The sequence below is a fragment of the Pseudophryne corroboree genome, chromosome 9 (genome assembly GCF_028390025.1).
Source record: "Pseudophryne corroboree isolate aPseCor3 chromosome 9, aPseCor3.hap2, whole genome shotgun sequence".
In the NCBI taxonomy this organism is placed as follows: Eukaryota; Metazoa; Chordata; class Amphibia; order Anura; family Myobatrachidae; genus Pseudophryne; species Pseudophryne corroboree.
The window spans coordinates 236560862-236581056 of NC_086452.1; the positions used below are offsets into that span (position 1 = coordinate 236560862).

At 44.8% G+C, this 20195-nt stretch overlaps 1 protein-coding gene across 1 annotated transcript in view; it reads right to left on the reverse strand.

Annotated features, from left to right (window-relative positions):
- The window catches only part of LOC134957936 (complement factor H-related protein 4-like), a 717700-nt gene that overhangs the window by 607992 nt on the left and 89513 nt on the right, over positions 1-20195 (reverse strand). Inside the window, exon 2 of the mRNA XM_063940187.1 lies at positions 14877-15059. Within this exon, the coding sequence (XP_063796257.1) occupies positions 14877-15059 (183 nt within the window). The remainder of the gene's footprint in view (positions 1-14876; positions 15060-20195) is intronic.

Sequence of the window (20195 nt, forward strand, 5' to 3'; positions counted from 1 at the left end):
TTTTAAAGTTATTACCAGTGATGTAATACAGTATAAACCTTCCATTAAGGACTTGAGACAAAATGCAAGTCCATTCACTGGAAAACATCATCATCACCAAGAATGACGAAAGCACTTCAAGCTAATTCGCAGCCATATTAAGATGAGAAGAGAGCTGTAAAAGCTTAAGGCAATATAAGAGTTCTTTGTTGTTGTTTTTTTGTAATTGGTTTAGAATTTGTCAACTGTTGCTTGGTAGACCTAAGCAAATTAGGCTTGGCGATAGTTGTAGTTGGTCAGGATTGGCCTTTGAGTATGATTGCTGAGAGTCTGAGACTAGCCTGCAGGGACACTTTGGAGCCTGCTGCATCAAACTGCACCCAGAAATTAATGGAGGGAGGCTGGTAATAAAAACTCAACCACATCTTTAAACCAACAAGTACAGATAGTTGGCCTTAGTACTGTATCTCCCCATACAGACCACAATAAAGACTGATTGTTACAGAAACCCCCGGATGCTGATGTTTAAAGTTAGAGAGACACTGAGGATATTTGCTTTAATATAACATTCCCTAAATTTCAACAGCTGAAACCAGACAGACTCTGTAACACTGTGTTCAGCATATACATTGTTACATTGAAATATAACAGCTGTTCAAAGACCTTCATGTAAAATATCATGCATTTAAGCTGAAGCATTTTAACAAAAAAAGGCGATAATTCCTTATTCACAGCCAAAAGCTGCAAACTACCTGTCACGGACCCCGGCCACCCAACTCTTCGGATACACCAATCCGAGAGTTGCGCCAGAACCGTGCAAATCTCCGCTGCCACCAGCAAAGACTTTTCAACGTATTACGGATGTTGCAGGCATCTTTAGCTTTACCTGTAACCACCAATCTCAAAATATCTCATGAAAAAAATAGGTAACGTACCTCACTTGGCTTGGGTTCAAGGACACAGCAGCCAGAACTAAAATTATATTTTTTTTATTATAATTAAGAAATATCTTTGGGTTTACAAGGGTAAAAAGATTACAAAGTATGTAAGGAGTTTTAGAAAAGATATACAAGTTACTAGCAGTCTCAATAAACAAAAAGGGAATAAAGAAAATCAGAACCTAATTACTCTTACATAGTGCATTAAGATCTGTGTGAGGAAGCTTCATAGGAATATAGACATCCATCCAGGCACTGGTAGCCACTTCCATCAGAATGAACACCTTCCAGCCTGTGTTCTTGATATTTAAAACCAAGGCTGCACTCACAGGCTTCCCTTCCTCTGGAGAGTTTGTTTAACCATTCCAACGCCATAGTGAATGGAGTCTTAGCTTATACTGTGGGGTCTCTTAACCATACTAACAGGGGTGGATGGCCTTATCTTTCAGTTGCTAGTTTGATGCTTAGAGAGTTGGTACAGGTCCTCCTGGTCACATGAGCAGGGATTATTTAATTACCCATCTCATTTTGGGGAAGTAAACAACTTGTTTAAAATGACACAAGCCAGGCCTAACCCTGGCCTCTGAAATTCTGTTTCTTTGCAAAGTCAATTACCACAATATACAGATAAGATCAGGAAGAGCATTGAAGCTTGTCACTTTTCCACATAGCACAAACCTTTGCATTGTTTACTATTTCTGGACCCCTGATGTGTCGGAGTAAACACTACAAGGCAATTAACTCTCAAACCAGGTGTCATCCACAGACATGTTTCTCAATACAAAATACATTGATACAGCAATCAGATATCTTGATATCACATACATTGATATCAACAGGCCTATTCCTACTTGAAATAGCCTGGATCATGACACTACCCTTTTATTAAATAGGAATTCCCTTTATTACTATCAGACTTTCCACAGCTAAGAAATAGTCTGGAGCCAGAGATAATGTGCACCACCGAGCTCATAATTGGGTTTAAACCTTAGAGACACTGGAGAGTGTTGAAGGAATTTTATACTGCAGTATAAAGGGCCTACTTCAGACCTGATCGCTGGGCAGCAATTTTTGCAGCCCTGTGATCAGATAGTCGCCGCCTACTGGGGGACTGTATTTTAGCTGTGCAAGTGTGCGATCGCATGTGTAGCAGAGATGCACAAACTGATTTTTTACAGTCTCTGCGCAGCCCAGGACTTACTTAGCCACTAGGATCACTTCAACCTGTCCGGGACTGGAACTGACGTCAGACACCATCCCTTCCAATGCCTGAACACGCCTGCGTTTTTCCACACACTCCCTGAAAATGGTCAGTTACCACCCATAAGCGGCCTCTTCCTGTCACCTTGCAGTCGCCTGTGCAATTGCTTTTTTCGCACCATCACGTATCTACGGTCTGTTGCGCCTGCGCATTTGCGGTGCATATGCATGCACATTTCGGACCTGATTGCAGGCTGTGAGAAAATGCAGTCTAGCAATCAGTCTAAATTACCCCCAAAGCTAGTAAAGTAGAAGTCATATGTTATTATTGTATCTGGTAATTGTTATTATATTTGTTGTTTTTTGCATGGTCTGACTCTTTGCTTTGCAGACAAAGAGACCCACTGCTTTGTTTGTGCAGAAATAAACTCAAAGTCATTTGCACAAAGTGGTATTTATTACCTGACCTGTACCTAGCTAGCTTTATTCCAACACATTAAGTAGAAACTGGGGATATATTTACTAAGATTCATGTTTCTGCCGATTTGGTGGGAGTTTGAACTCAAATTTTATCAGAAGTATTTTTCTGCAACTTTTTGTAATAATTTTTGGGAATTTACTAAGCTGCCGAGTTTTCGTTTTTTCGTATTTTCCGATTTCGATGCTATTCGTATTGTCGGGCAGTGTTTTACAGGAGTGATGAGTACAACACTGCCGAACATAACACAATGAAGCCCGGCCGGGTCAGTGAGATCCATGCAGGACTTCATTGTGTACAGTATTAAAAGAGTTAAAAGTGTAAAAAAAATTGTGTGGGGTCCCCCCTCCTAAGCATAAGCTGCCTTGGGCTTTTTGAGCCAGTCCTGGTTATTTAAATACCGGGGAAAAATTGACTGGGGTCCCCCAGTATTTAGACAACCAGCACCGGGCTCTTGGGCCAGCCCTGGTTCCAAAAATACAGGGGACAAAAGACGTAGGGGTCCCCCATATTTTTAAAACCAGCACCGGGCTCCACTAGCCAGAGAGGTAATGCCACAGCCAGGGGACACTTTTATACTGGTCATTGCAGCCATGGCATTACCCCCCCAACTAGTCATCCCTACCCGGGGTACCCTGGGGGAGTGGGGACACTCCCCTCCAGGCACCCAAGGGCCAGGGGTGAAGCCCGAGGCTGTCCCCAGCACCCATGGGTGGTGGGTGCCGGGCTGATAGCCATAAGTGTGGTAAAAAATAGAATATTATTTTTTTGTTGTGGAACTACAAGTCCCAGCAAGCATCCCTCACTTTCTGGTACTTGGAGAACCACAAGTATCAGCATGCGGGGAAATAACGGGCCCGCTGGTACCTGTAGTTCCACAACAAAAAAAACACACAAAGAAAAACACAACACACCTTGAAAGTACAAATTTATTTAGACACATTTACACACACATACATACTTAACTACATCCCACACCGCCCAATCACGTCCACTTGTCCAGTAGAATCCAATCGTGTACCTGTAAAAATTAAAAATATACTTACAAACAATCCAGTGATGATCTGTCCTCTTCTGTCCTGAAGCAATCCACGGCCTTGGGAAAAAAAAATCACAGTTCACGCCACTAAAGGGGATCCATGTTTACACATGGCACCCCTTTCCCCGAACACCGGGACCCCCCGTGACTCCTGTCACTGGAGATCCCAGCAGCCAATCAGGGAGCACCATGTCTTGGCGCTCTCCTGATTGGCTGTGCGCTACTAGCCTGTCAATCAGGAGTAGCGCACCGGCTAGAATGGAGGATCGTGCTCCTCCATTCTAGCCTATGATAGAAACTTTGCGGTCTGCAGCTAACCACAAGGTTAATTGGGGTCACTCTTGTGGGTGACCCCAATTAACTTTGCGGTTAGCCGCAGACCGCAAAGTTCCCATCATAGGCCAGAATGGAGCTGCGCTAAGCTCCATTCTAGCAGCTGCACTCCGCCTGATTGACAGGGCAGGAGCGCTCAGCCAATCAGGAGAGCGCTATGACATGGCACTCCCTGATTGGCTGCTGGGATCTCCAGTGACATGAGTCACGGGGGGTCCCGGCATTCAGGGAAAGGTATTTATTTCTACAGGTACCAGCGGGTCCGTTATTTTCCCGCATGCTGGTACTTGTTGTTCTCCAAGTACCAGCAAGTGGGGAGGCTTTCTGGGACTTGTAGTTCTAAAACAAAAGACAATATTCTATTTTTTACACTGGAAAAGGCTATCAGCCCCCATCCACCACCCAGGGATGGGGGGGGGGGCAGACTCGGGCTTCACCTCTGGCCCTTTGGTGCCTAAAGGAGGGAACCCTTGATTTAAGGGGTCCCCACTCCCCCAGGGTACCCTGGCCAGGGGAGACTAGTTGGAGGGGTAATGCCACGACCGCAGGGACCAGTAAAAAAAAATTCCCCAGCTGTGGCATTATCTCTGTGGCTAGTGGAGCCCAGGGCTGGTTTTAAAAATATGGGGGACCCCTACATCTTTTATCCCCCGTATTTTTTGAAACAGGGCCTGCCTAAGTCAATTTTTCCCAGGTATTTAAACAACCTGGACTGGCTCAAAGAGCTGGTTATGCTTGGGAGGGGGTACCCCACGCAATTTGTTTCTTGACATTTTTAACTATTTCTGACCCTTTTACACAGATAAGCATGCATGGATCTCACTGATCCGTGCATGATTATCTGAACACGCCAGCAAATAGTAGGTCTATTTGAAAGCTCCTTTTTTTTTTACGAATACTTTCCCGGCAGTGTTTAGCTATTGTCAGCAGTGATTGAGAATACAATTTCTTAGTAAATTACAGAGTTGTATAAAATAACAGCCGTGATTGACCAATGGTCTATCCGTTCGTATTTGTGAACTCTGTCTGGAAAAACAATACAAATAGCCCCAACACTGATGAGATTTGTGTTTAGCAAATTCCCGTGATCCCACTTAGACAAAAGAACAAAAATCAAATGAAATCGTGACCTTAGTAAATATACCCCCTGGAGAGTAACTTGCCTCTCTGGGAGGAGAAAAGTTTTCTCTTATAGGAATTAATAACATTTCAGACCTGTGAAAAGTCTGAATACTGCAACGGTAGTGGTATATTACATCTCTATAATTTATGGGACTCAGGCTTGTTGCTGTCCAATTTGCTAGTGCACCTGTTGATCTATGCTCTGGGGTATTCCCCCATTTTTCCACAAACCCCGGTGGTCTGTTGCTTCCGGGTTGCTCCTGTCACATGCATTAGCTAAATCTTGCAGTGGTGGCCCCTTTGTTTCTTATCTGGCTGGAGAGAAGTGATGATTCAGGAGTTGATGATAAACCATGTATATGTCATTTGTAAATATCTCCAATGTCTTTCAGCCTTTACTGGTCTTCTGGGAGTAGTTAATACAGTGCATCCAGAAAATATTCACAGTGCTTTACTTTTTCCACATTTTATGTTACAGTCTAATTCAAAAATGGAATAAATTAATTTTTCACTGTAAATTCTACACACAATACCCAATAACGCCAACGTGAAAAAACTTTTTTTGAGATTTTTGCAAATGTAATAAAAATAAAAAACAAAGAAATTACATGTACATAAGAATTCACAGCCTTTGCTCAATACTTTGTTGATGTACCTTTGGAAGCAATTACAGAATCAAGTATTTTTGAATATGATGCCACAAGTTTGGCACACCTATCTTTGGGCAGTTTAGCCTCTTTGCAGCACCTCTCAAGCTCCATGAGGTTGGATGGGAAGCTTCAGTGCACAGCCATTTTGAGATCTCTGCAGAGATGTTCAATCAGATTCAAGTCTGGGCTCTGGCAGGGCCACTCAAGGACGTTGTCCTGTTTAAAGATGAACCGTTGCACCAGTTGAGGTCAAGAGCGCTCTGGAGCAGGTTTTAATCAAGGATGACTCTGTACATTGCTGCAGTCCTCATTCCCTTTCTCCTGTCTAGTCTCCCATTTCCTCCCACTGAAAAACATCCCCACAGCATGATGCTGCAACCACCATGCTTCACTGTAGGGATGGTATTGGTCTGGTGATGAGTGGTGCCTGGTTTCCTTCAAACATAATGCCTAGCATTAACGCCAAAGAGTTCAATCTTAGTCTCATCACACCAGAGAATTTTGTTTCTCATGGCCTGAGAGTCCTTCAGGTGCATTTCGGCAAACTCCAGGTGGGCTGCCATTTGCTTTTTACTAAGGAGTGGCTTCCATCTGGCTACTCTACCATACTTACTTACTATCAGTGTTCTTAGTGCTAAGAGTGTGCATCTGCATCTCTCTTCCTCCAGCATAGTATTAGAAGCCTCAGCATCATAGCACCTCTTGATATCTTTAGCAATAGGATTTGCAATTCAGGTCATCGTCCCCCCTTTTTTTCCACTATATTTGTGTATATATTGTACACTGGAAGGCAAGGCTTCCTTTCTCTGGATTGGCACTCCTCCCTTTCACCCTCAGGTGTTTTAATTAGCTGGATTCCTGCATTTCAGATCACACACTGATAAGGCCCTATTTAGAGGTAAGTCCTGAATAAATTTATAGAATGTTATAGTATTAGGAATGTTAGGGACCCATGTGATGAAGTCACCTGGCCACGGTACATGGGCCCACATATTTACGCAAATGTGTGCTAAGAACTTCAATTATACTCCATGTTAATTGTGAGGGTTTATATAAATAATTTTTACTATCAGTGTTCTTAGTGCTAAGAGTGTGCATCTGCATCTCTCTTACTCTACCATACATGCCTAATTGGTGGATCGTGTTAGGCGCCGGGGTCCGCGATGTCCTCGCGGCCCGGCGCCTAGCAACTAGGGACGCCGTGCGTACGTAGCCGCCGGCTCCCTAGCAACACTGGGACGCCGAGCGGCTGAGCCGCCTGGACCCTGGCAACGGGGACGCCATGGACGGACCGCGTTCCCCGTTGCAGGGTCAGATTTCAACATACACACTGGTCTTGTGGGCGTGCAGCAGGGCAGCTGCACAGCATTTGGGGCAATTAGACTGGGGGCATCTGATTGGAGGACTCTTTGTTAAATGCTTCTCAGTGCTTCACACAAACGCCGGTAATAGCTTCCTGCATGCTGTTTTGGTTTGCTGAACGTCTGTTCCAGTCCTGCTGTGTCCGGTCATTCCTGTCCTCAGAAGTCCTGTATCTTGGAGTTGTCATCTCATCTCAAGAAGTCGTTTGGTCCCCTGTAGTCCTCATCGATCACCAGAGAATATCGAGTGGTGTTCGTGAGTTGCGGCTCTGCCGTGTGTTGCGGCTCAGCCGCTTTATCTTTATATTCTGTTTCGGAGCATTTGCGGAGGGTTCCGCTTCCACAAGTCCTCTCCGGAACTCGGCGGTGCCGGGTAGGGGAGTGGACAAGTGGATATTTTGGTTGTCCTTTTCCCTGGCGGTTTTTCCACACATATTCTAGTTTCCAGTTAGCTTGTAGCCCCTGGCCTGGTTGTTTAGTCAGAGGGCCCCTTGTTATCACCCTGTCTCGGATTTCCCTTTGTCTCCCATTAAGACCTGAGGGGGCATCGGAGTTGGGCAGACATAATCCGCCCTTCAAACACGGCTGCCATGGGCTCAAGCAACCATAGTCTCGCAGGGGATTTCTGACAGCACGGGCGAGACAACGGAGTTAGGGCGCAAGGGGCTATTTTCCATTCCCGCACCCTTCCCCAGCATTACGTTCCAGTGCTCCGGTCCTTGCAATAAGATCTCCTCAGACCAGAGTGCTGGAATCTTAACATTATTACCGGCCCTACCAAAAACTAAAATTAAACAGGGTTTAATTTTTTCTCATTCAGTTTTTGTTAAAGTTTTTTGGCCTCATGAATCCAACAGGTTTAGGGCCAAATCCTGGCCAGCTCTAGTAGGAGGACAGTGCATAATTTTGCTGACCACCAGTATATAATATATAGCAGTACGGTACAGTAGGCCACTGCTCTACCTACCTCTGTGTCGTCAAGTATACTATCCATCCATACCTGTGGTGCATTTCCGTTTTGCACAGTTTGCTGACCACCAGTATATACTATATAGCAGTACGGTACAGTAGGCCACTGCTCTACCTACCTCTGTGTCGTCAAGTATACTATCCATCCATACCTGTGATGCATTTCAGTTTTGCACAGTTTGCTGACCACCAGTATATACTATATAGCAGTACGGTACAGTAGGTTACTGCTCTACCTACCTCTGTGTCGTCAAGTATACTATCCATCCATACCTGTGGTGCATTTCAGTTTTGCACAGTTTGCTGACCACCAGTATATACTATATAGCAGTACGGTACAGTAGGCCACTGCTCTACCTACCTCTGTGTCGTCAAGTATACTATCCATCCATACCTGTGGTGCATTTCAGTTTTGCACAGTTTGCTGTCCACCAGTATATAATATATAGCAGTACGGTACAGTAGGCCACTGCTCTACCTACCTCTGTGTCGTCAAGTATACTATCCATCCATACCTGTGGTGCATTTCAGTTTTGCACCGTTTGCTGACCACCAGTATATACTATATAGCAGTACGGTACAGTAGGCCACTGCTCTACCTACCTCTGTGTCGTCAAGTATACTATTCATCCATACCTGTGGTGCATTTCAGTTTTGCACAGTTTGCTGACCACCAGTATATAATATATAGCAGTACGGTACAGTAGGCCACTGCTCTACCTACCTCTGTGTCGTCAAGAATACTATCCATACATACCGGTGGTGCATTTCAGTTTTGCACAGTTTGCTGTCCACCAGTATATAATATATAGCAGTACGGTACAGTAGGCCACTGCTCTACCTACCTCTGTGTCGTCAAGTATACTATCCATCCATACCTGTGGTGCATTTCAGTTTGCACAGTTTGCTGTCCACCAGTATATAATATATAGCCGTACGGTACAGTAGGCCACTGCTCTACCTACCTCTGTTTCGTCCAGTATACTATCCATCCATACCTGTGGTGCATTTCAGTTGTGCGCAGTATATATAGTAGTAGGCCATTGCTATTGATATATTACTGGCATATAATTCCACACATTAAAAAATGGAGAACAAAAATGTGTAGGGTAAAATAGGGAAAGATCAAGATCCACTTCCACCTCGTGCTGAAGCTGCTGCCACTAGTCATGGCCGAGATGATGAAATGCCATCAACGTTGTCTGCCAAGGCCGATGCCCAATGTCATAGTAGAGAGCATGTAAAATCCAAAAAAATAAAGCTCAGTAAAATGACCCAAAAATCTAACTCAAAATCGTCTGAGGAGAAGCATAAACTTGCCAATGTGCCATTTACGACACGGAGTGGCAAGGAACGGCTGAGGCCCTGGCCTATGTTCAAGGCTAGTGGTTCAGCTTCACCTGAGGATGGAAGCACTCATCCTCCTGCTAGGAAACTTAAAAGAGTTAAGATGGCAAAAGCACAGCAAAGAACTGTGCGTTCTTCTAAATCACAAATCCCCAAGGAGAGTCCAATTGTGTCGGTTGCGATGCCTGACCTTCCCAACACTGGACGGAAAGAGCTTGCGCCTTCCACCATTTGCACGCCCCCTGCAAGTGCTGGAAGGAGCACCCACAGTCCAGTTCCTGATAGTCAAATTGAAGATGTCACTGTTGAAGTACACCAGGATGAGGATATGGGTGTTGCTGGCACTGGTGAGGAAATTGACAAGGAGGATTCTGATGGTGAGGTGGTTTGTTTAAGTCAGGCACCCGGGGAAACACCTGTTGTCCGTGGGACGAATATGGCCATTGACATGCCTTGTCAAATTACAAAAAAAATCACCTCTTCGGTGTGGAGTTATTTCAACAGAAATGCGGACAACTGGTGTCAAGCCGTGTATTGCCTTTGTCAAGCTGTAATAAGTAGAGGTAAGGACGTTAACCACCTAGGAACATCCTCCCTTATACATCACCTGGACCGCATTCATCAGAAGTCAGCGGAAGCAGTCCACTGACCACTAAATCCCTTCCTCTTGTAACCAAACTCCAGCAAACCACACTACCAACTCCCTCAGTGTCAATTTCCTCCTTAGACAGGAACGCCAATAGTCCTGCAGGGCATGTCACTGGCAAGTTTGACGAGTCCTCTCCTGCCTGGGATTCCGATGCATCCTTGAGTGTAACGCCTACTGCTGCTGGCGCTGCTGTTGTTGCTGCTGGGAGTCGATCGTCATCCCAGATGGGAAGTCGGAAGACCACTTGTACTACTTCCAGTAAGCAATTGACTGTCCAACATTCCTTTGCGAGGAAGATGAAATATCACAGCAGTCATCCTGCTGCAAAGCGGATAACTCAGGCTTTGGCAGCCTGGGCGGTGTTAAACGTGTTTCCGGTATTCACCGTTAATTCACAGGAAACTAGAGAATTGCTTGAGGTACTGTGTCCCCGGTACCAAATACCATCTAGGTTCCATTTCTCTAGGCATTCGATATCGAAAATGTACACAGACATCAGAAAAAGAGTCACCAGTGTCCTAAAAAATGCAGTTGTACCCAATGTCCACTTAACCACGGACATGTGGACAAGTGGAGCAGGGCAGACTCAGGACTATATGACTGTCACAGCCCACTGGTTAGATGTATTGCCTCCCGCAGCAAGAACAGCAGCGGCGGCACCAGTAGCAGCATCTCACAAACGCCAACTCGTTCCTAGGCAGGCTACGCTTTGTATCCCCGCTTTCCATAAGAGGCACACAGCTGACAACCTCTTACGGAAACTGAGGAACATCATCGCAGAATGGCTTACCCCAATTGGACTCTCCTGGGGATTTGTGACATCGGACAATGCCACCAATATTGTGCGTGCATTACATCTGGGCAAATTCCAGCACGTCCCATGTTTTGCACATACATTGAATTTGGTGGAGCAGAATTATTTAAAAAACGACAGGGGCATGCAAGAGATGCTGTCGGTGGCCCAAAGAATTGCGGGCCACTTTCGGCATTCAGCCACCGCGTGCCGAAGACTGGAGCACCAGCAAACAGTCCTGAACCTGCCCTGCCATCATCTGAAGCAAGAGGTGGTAACGAGGTGGAATTCAACCCTCTATATGCTTCAGAGGATGGAGGAGCAGCAAAAGGCCATTCAAGCCTATACATCTGCCTACGATATAGGCAAAGGAGGGGGAATGCACCTGACTCAAGCGCAGTGGAGAATGATTTCAACGTTGTGCAAGGTTCTGCAACCCTTTGAACTTGCCACACGTGAAGTCAGTTCAGACACTGCCAGCCTGAGTCAGGTCATTCCCCTCATCAGGCTTTTGCAGAAGAAGCTGGAGACATTGAAGGAGGAGCTAAAACAGAGCGATTCCGCTAGGCATGTGGGACTTGTGGATGGAGCCCTTAATTCGCTTAACCAGGATTCAGGGGTTGTCAATCTGTTGACATTAGAGCACTACATTTTGGCCACCATGCTCGATCCTAGATTTAAAACCTACGTTGTATCTCTCTTTCCGGTAGACACAAGTCTGCAGAGGTTCAAAGACCTGCTGGTGAGAAAATTGTCAAGTCAAGCGGAACGTGACCCGTCAACAGCTCCTCCTTCACATTCTCCCGCAACTGGGGCTGCAAGGAAAAGGCTAAGAATTCCGAGCCCACCCGCTGGCGGTGATGCAGGGCAGTCTGGAGCGAGTGCTGACATCTGGTCCGGACTGAAGGACCTGCCAACGATTACTGACATGTCGTCTACTGTCACTGCATATGATTCTGGGGCAGTACGGATGGTGTAATGGTTAGCATTACTGCCTAACAGCACTGAGGTCATGGGTTCAATTCCCACCATGGCCCTAACTGTGGGGAGTTTGTATATTTTCCCCGTACTTGCGTGGGTTTCCTCCGGGTACTCCGGTTTCCTCCCACAATCCAAAAATATACTGGTAGGTTAATTGGCTCCCAACAAAAATTAACCCTAGCATGAATGTGTGTGCGTGTACATGTGATAGGGAATATAGATTGTAAGCTCCACTGGGGCAGGGACTGATGTGAATGACCAAATATTCTCTGTAAAGCGCTGCAGAATATGTGTGCGCTATATAAATAACTGGTAATAAATAATAATAATAAATAAATAATTCTTTCACCATTGAATGAATGGTGGAGGATTATATGAGTGACTGGATCCAAGTAGGCACGTCAGACAGTCCGTACGTATACTGGCAGGAAAAAGAGGCAATTTGGAGGCCCTTGCACAAACTGGCTTTATTTTACCTAAGTTGCCCCCCCTCCAGTGTGTACTCCGAAAGAGTGTTTAGTACAGCCGCTCACCTTGTCAGCAATCGGCGTACGAGGTTACTTCCAGAAAATGTGGAAAAGATGATGTTCATCAAAATAAATTATAATCAATTCCTCCGTGGAGACATTCACCAGCAATTGCCTTCAGAAAGTACACAGGGACCTGAGATGGTGGATTCCAGTGGGGACGAATTAATAATCTGTGAGGAGTGGGATGTACACAGTGAAAGGGGTGAGGAATCGGATGATGAGGAGGAGGTGTACATCTTGCCTCTGTAGAGCCAGTTTGTGCAAGGAGAGATTGATTGCTTCTTTTTTGGTGGGGGCCCAAACCAACCAGTCATTTCAGTCACAGTCGTGTGGCAGACCCTGTCGCTGAAATGATGGGTTTGTTAAAGTGTGCATGTCCTGTTTATACAACGTAAGGGTGGGTGGGAGGGCCCAAGGACAATTCCATCTTGCACCTCTTTTTTCTTTCATTTTTCTTTGCATCATGTGCTGTTTGGGGACTATTTTTTTGAAGTGCCATCCTGCCTGACACTGCAGTGCCACTCCTAGATGGGCCAGGTGTTTGTGTCGGCCACTTGTGTCGCTTAGCTTAGCCATCCAGCGACCTTGGTGTACCTCTTTTATTCTTTGCATCATCTGCTGTTTGGGGACTATTTTTTAAATCTGCCATCCTGTCTGACACTGCAGTGCCACTCCTAGATGGGCCAGGTGTTTGTGTCGGCCACTTGGGTCGCTTAGCTTAGCCATCCAGCGACCTTGGTGCACCTCTTTTTTTTCTTTGCATCATGTGCTGTTTGGGGACTATTTTTTAAATCTGCCATCCTGTCTGACACTGCAGTGCCACTCATAGATGGGCCAGGTGTTTGTGTCGGCCACTTGTGTCGCTTAGCTTAGTCACACAGCTACCTCATTGCGCCCTTTTTTTTCTTTGCATCATGTGCTGTTTGGGGACTATTTTTTTGAAGTGCCATCCTGCCTGACACTGCAGTGCCACTCCTAGATGGGCCAGGTGTTTGTGTCGGCCACTTGTGTCGCTTAGCTTAGCCATCCAGCGACCTTGGTGCACCTCTTTTTTTCTTTGCATCATGTGCTGTTTGGGGACTATTTTTTAAATCTGCCATCCTGTCTGACACTGCAGTGCCACTACTGGATGGGCTAGGTGTTTGTGTCAGCCACTTGGGTCGCTTAGCTTAGTCACACACCTACCTTTGTGCCTCTTTTTCTTTGCATCATGTGCTGTTTGGGGACTATTTTTTTGAAGTGCCATCCTGTCTGACACTGCAGTGCCACTCCTAGATGGGCCAGTTGTTTGTGTCGGCCACTTGGGTCGCTTAGCTTAGTCATCCAGCGACCTCGGTGCAAATTTTAGGACTAAAAATAATATTGTGAGGTGTGACGTGTTCAGAATAGACTGAAAATGAGTGGAAATTATGGTTATTGAGGTTAATAATACTATGGGATCAAAATGACCCCCAAATTCTATGATTTAAGCTGTTTTTGAGGGTTTTTTGTAAAAAAACACCCGAATCCAAAACACACCCGAATCCAACAAAAAAATTTCAGGGAGGTTTTGCCAAAACGCGTCCGAATCCAAAACACGGCCGCGGAACCGAATCCAAAACCAAAACACAAAAGCCGAAAAATTTCCGGTGCACATTACTAGTAATATCCTTCAAAGAACACCAAGTTATGAAAGATTGCAATGTTTATTAACCAATCAAGACTTGATAGGATTGCTATAAGAAGAGTCAATGCTGAAGCACCCATTAACTACTCCCAGAGGAAGGCACCTTTTAGGCTGAAACACATTGGAAACATTTACAAATTACATATACATGGCTGGAGGAGAAAAGACGGGACAACCACCATGATATTTAGCCCAATCACGTGACTGGAGATACCCTGTAGCGAGAGACTGATGGGGTGTGTGGGGACATGGGGGACCCCCAAATCTCAAATCAAAGGGGGGAACTAGCAAATTAGACAGCATCAATCCTGGGTCACACCAAGGATAAAGAGACCTCATTTACAGACTCCTCTAGAGAGGGCACACTTACCTCCATCGTCTAACTATGTAGAGGACATTCAACTGCTATCCACTGCTAGTGAGGACTGCTTTCCTTGATTGGCACAAGCACTCCCAGATACAGTGAGATTCGTGTTTCTTTCAAGAGTAAACACAGTTATTGGAGTATTGGGATGCTGCAGTCCAGCATCATTATTTGTTTGTAAAGTTATATTGAGAACAACTCAACAGATATGTGCTACGGGCACAACATAGAGGACTTTTAGTGCATACTGTACAATACATTTTGATAAATACCAGCATAGAATCATTTTCATAAGATTATGTTCGGTATGCACTTGTTTTATATTTGCACTCGTTTTAGTAAATGGTTTTAAAATAAACACCTTGTTATTAGCCTCAATTAACATAAGGTACACTCTAAATGTATAGGTTGAGTTGAATACTTTCTATTAATTATGTTAATAGTTTTATTTTTAATACATATAACAAACATACTTACTTCTGCATTTCCCCTTTGGATCGATAAACGTCCAGTGGCCCTCACTGCACACCCGTTTAATGATTCCAGTGCGAGTATATCCAGGGTAACAAGAATAAGTTGCTGTTTTACCAGAGGGATAACTCTCATCATCCCACTCACCATCTAGTGAAAAGCCTTCTATTCTTTCTGGGACTGCACATCCTAAGTGTAAAGAAAACCGTTTTCAAATTAAATTTTGCAACTTCTTTCCTGTTATCTGTGAAACTAGTTTTCTATTTATATATTTTCTAAGATGTTAATAACAACAGTGATAACATAACGATTCTGGAAAATGTATGTCATCAATATACTGTATCAACTGTTGTGGCAAATCTTCAATCAAAGGCCATATGCCATGAGTCACATATTTCATCACCTCATAGTATGTAAGCATAGTTATTTAATTGTATGTAACTTAACTTTCATAGGATCAATTTGCCCTTTCATACAAGTTATTGGGACCTGTGGTCATACAACAGGAACATTTTGCAAGGGCCATTTGCTGATCTTCCATAACAGAACATAAATACTGTAGGACAAAGACTAACACAAACATAACAGAGAGTGTTTGGGTGTGAGCTGCGCTACCTGAGCCTGATTCAGATGATGTTGCAACTTTGATGGTGTTGCAACTGAGTGATTATTGGCAGACTGTACATGTGTCATGGTCACAGTGCGCACGCTCCAAGTTGCCTAAGCAAAGCTGCTTGCAGTGAGGAATTAGTGGTAGAGTTATTGACAGGAGGAGGCCCTTTGGGTGGGATAACGTGAGGTAACAGGGTGTGTCTGCGAAAATGCAGGTGTGCTCAGCAACTGTGTACTCTGTAACAGATGCAAGGAACATCGACTCCCTTGCTGTACAGAATAGCGATGGGAGCTCCAACACTGTTTTTGGAACATGTCTTGGTGTGCAACTGCGATCTCATACGCATAAAACATTGCACCAGTGTTGCAGCTCCCTGTGCTGCCAGGAAGTCTATGATCCCTGCATCTGCAACAGAGTATGTCGTTGCTGAGCATGTTGCGATGGCTTCAGTGGGTGTCTCTGTTTACTTGTGGGTGGCTACTTCACTTGTGTTGCCTCACAGTTCCATCACTAAAACAGATTGCTGCTGCATCAGCATTGTGACCGCATCTGAATCAGTCCCACTATTTAATGCTAAGTAAATGACAGAGGGGAAGTCTGAGATTAAGGTAGGGTTCTTAGAATTGGGTGCAGCTATCTGGTCATTGTGAGACTTGCCTTCCTCATTGGTCTACAGTAATCTGTATTTGGGTTTATCCTAAATGCACAACTAGGTCTCTGCCTGTCTTTTTGGACTTGGAAGGGTGGTGGAAAAAAAATCTTAGCACTGTGTTTATATATCATCACAATTTATTGTAACAGTATAGACATAACAGAATTATAATACAATTGGATGTGCATGCATAAATCCATATACACTACACATGAACTTAAATGAAAAAGTAAGAGTTATGGTAGACTTACCATTGTTAACTCTCTTTCTGCAAAGTACATTATGGTCCACAGGGAAACATTGAGGTGTATAGATGGATCTGGATCCAGGGCACCAACAGGTTAAAGCTTTAGCTGTCCCAGGATGCATTGGGGCTCTCCTCTATAACTACACCTCCAGGCACTGTGAGCTCAGTTTTATTAACCAGTCCAAATGCAGGAAGCAGGCAAGAGAGAAGGAATATGTTATGCACACAAGAATACATTCTCCCGGCAGTATAGGGTAACCAGAGGCCAATGCCATAAAAACCCCAAAGAAGCCAGGTGTGTCAGAGTGGGCGCCCTGTGGACCCTATGTACTTCGCAGAAAGAGAGCTAACAATGATAAGTCTACCATAACTCTTACTTTCTGCAGCAGAGTACATAGGGTTTCCACAGGGAAACATCAGGGATGTCCTAAAGCAGTACCTCAAGAGAGGGGATGTGCCTGGGTGGATATGAGAATCCAACGTCCAAAGGAAGCATCCTGGGAGGCAAAGGAATCAAAGTCATAGAACCTAAGAAACATGTTCACTAAAGACCACATTGTCATAGAACCTAAGAAACATGTTCTATGACTTTGGAATCAAAGTCATAGAACCTAAGAAACATGTTCACTAAAGACCACCTTGCACAATTGTTCAGAGGACACCCCACGGCATGCCACCCAAGAAGGTCCAACAGACTGAGTAGAATGGGCAATGACCGTCGCTTTAACTGGAAGACCCACTTGAGTATAAGCTTGTGCAATCACCATTCTAACCCCTATGTCCAGTGTTTGCTTATTAGCAGGTCAGCCCTGCTTGTGAAATCTGAAGAGGATAAAGAGGGCATCAGACTGTTTACTGGTGGCTGTACAGTCCACATAGACACGGAGAGCCCTACCACATCCAAAGGTTGTTATCTAGCCGGCAGTTCTGTAGAGATAAAAGCCGCGACTACAATCGCTTGATTGAGGTGGAAGGATTGAAAAACCTCCAATACAATAGAAAGATCCCTTTTTGGCCCTGAAGGGACATAGGGATGAATGAATACATATCACACCCTGAAGGAATGTATGAGATGTGTCCACTTACATCTTTGCTATTTTGCTCAATTTGACACAACATGCAAAACACGGCTAAGCTGTTTTTCACGAGTACCAAATGGATGCATTTTAAATTTTTTGTTTGCCATAATAGAATATGTATAAAGTAACATCTTAAAGAAGCAAATGAAGAAAAATCACAAGGCATGGCTAAGTCTCTAAGTCTATGGCATGCAAAACTGTGCCATACATGGCGGGATATAGCAAAGATGTATGTGGACACATCTGTGCATCAGGAATGGAGGCAATCTTGTGCTGGAACCATACAGAAAAGGCTTAAATTTGTACCTTGAAAGAGGCCAGACGAAGTCTTAAGTCTAATAAATATTGAGGAAAAGTCACAAGTCTGGTGTCATATTTCTTAGCAGCACACCAAGTGAAGTAAGCATGCCACACTCTGTAAAAGATTCTGTCAGAAGCCATTTTTTGAGCCTTCAGCATAGTTAGAATGACAGCCTCTGAGAATCCTTCAGTCCTCAGGAGTGAAGCTTCAAACACCATGCCATCAAAGCAAGTCTGGCAAGATCCAGGTGAAGACTGGGCCCTGCCATAGGAGGTCCTGTTGCAGAGGAAATAGAAGGGGACACTCTGCTGATAGTCCCTGAAGATCTGAGAACCAGTGACGTCTGGGCCCTGCTGGAGCAACCATAATTAAATTTCCTCCTTCTTGTTTGAACTTCCGAAGAACTCTGGGCAGGAGTGAGACTAGAGGGAACCTGTAAGGCAGGCCAAAGTTCCACGGAATTGCCAATCCATTCACGAACATCGCCTGAGGGTCCCTGGTTCGGGACCCAAAGACCGGAACCTTGTAATTGTGTCGAGATGCATGAGATCCACGTCTACGAGGCCCCATCTATTGACCAGAAATTGAAATACCTTGGGATGAAGGGCCCACTCTCCGAGTGAACATCCTGGTGAGTGACTGAGGAAATCTGCCTCCCAGTTGAGCACACCCAGAATGAACACTGCCGATATGGCTGGTAGATGGCATTCCACCCAACAAAGAATTTTGGAAACCTCCAACATTGCGCTGTGGCATTGTCTGACTGTAATTGAACAGGCCTATTCTGCAGAAGAAACAGAGCGTAGAACACTGCTCTCAACTCCAGTATATTGATTGGAAGCAGATATTCTTTCCTGATCCAATGACCCTGGAATGAGTGTTGCTTTGTCACTGCTCCGCAACCCCGAAGACTGGTGTCTGTTGTTAGCAGGACCCATTTGGGGATCAGAAGGGTGAACCCGAACTCAATTACTGATCCTGTAGCCACCAGGTCAGTGACAACCGAACCTCTGGAGTAATAGAGATCATTTGAAATCTGATCCGGTGGGGCAGACCATTCCATCTGGAAAGAATCAACCTTTGTAGAGGATGGGAATGAAATTGAGCATACTCTATCATGTCGAAGAATGACACCATAAGACCAAATATATGCATGGCTGAGTGTTTGGACACCCTGGGACAATGAATGAAATTATGTATCCTGCCCTGAATCTTATGAATTGTGTCTGGGGGTAGAGACAGTCTCTGAATCTGCATATCCAGAAGTGCCCCTAGGTGTACCATGCTCTGTGACGGGACCAGAGAGGACTTCTTCCAGTTTATCAACCAACGATGGGGTATATTTACTAAGCTCCCGATTTTGACAGAGTTAGTGTTTTTTCAACAAAGTGTCATCTCAGGAATTTACTAAACTGAAATCTCGGCAGTGATGAGGGCATTCGTATTTTTTTTTAAGTTAAAGAAAAAAATACGAATGAATACATCATCGGTCAAATACGCATGTTATTTTATACATCTCGGTAATATACTAAAAATTCAAATTCACAATCACTGCCGGCAATAGCCAAACACTGCCGTGAAAAAATATAAATCGTAAAAAAAAGCAGTTTTCAAATAGACCTGTTTTTTTTTACCGTGTTCTGATAGGCATGCACGGATCCATGAGATCCATGCATGTTTTTCAGTGGGAAGGGAGTGTGAAAGAGTTAAAAATCAGGGGGAAAAATTGAGTGGGTTCCCTCCTCCTAAGCATAACCAGCCTCTGGATCTTTGAGCGGGTCCTGGTTGTAAATACACGGGGGGGGGGGGAATTAACAGGGGTTCCCCCATATTTTAACAACCAGCACCGGGCTCTGCGTCTGGTCCTGGTGCGAGAAAAATACAGGGGACAAAAGACGTAGGTGTCCCCCGTATTTTTAACACCAGCACCGGGCTCCACTAGTCAGAGAGATAATGCCACAGCCAGGGGACACTTTTATATTGGTCCCTGCGGCCCTGGTATTAAATCACCAACTAGTCACCCCTGGCTGGGGTACCCTAGAGGAGTGGGGACCCCTTAAATCAAGTGGTACCCCCCTCCAGCCACCCAAGGACCAGGGGTGAAGCCCGAGGCTGTCCCCCCATCCAAGGGTGGCGGATGGGAGGCTGATAGCCTTTTGTGTAAAAAAAAGAATATTGTTTTTTGTAGCAGAACTACAAGTCCCAGCAAGCCTCCCCCGCAAGCTGGTACTTGGAGAACCGCAAGTACCAGCAGGCGGGGGGGGGGGGGAATGGGCCCGCTGGTACCTGTAGTTCTACTACAAAAAAAATATCCAAATAAAAACAAAACACACACACCGTGATAGTAAAATTTTATTAAACATACATGCACACTTACATACATACATACTTACCTATGTTGACACGAAGCAGTCGGTCCCCTTGTCCAGTAGA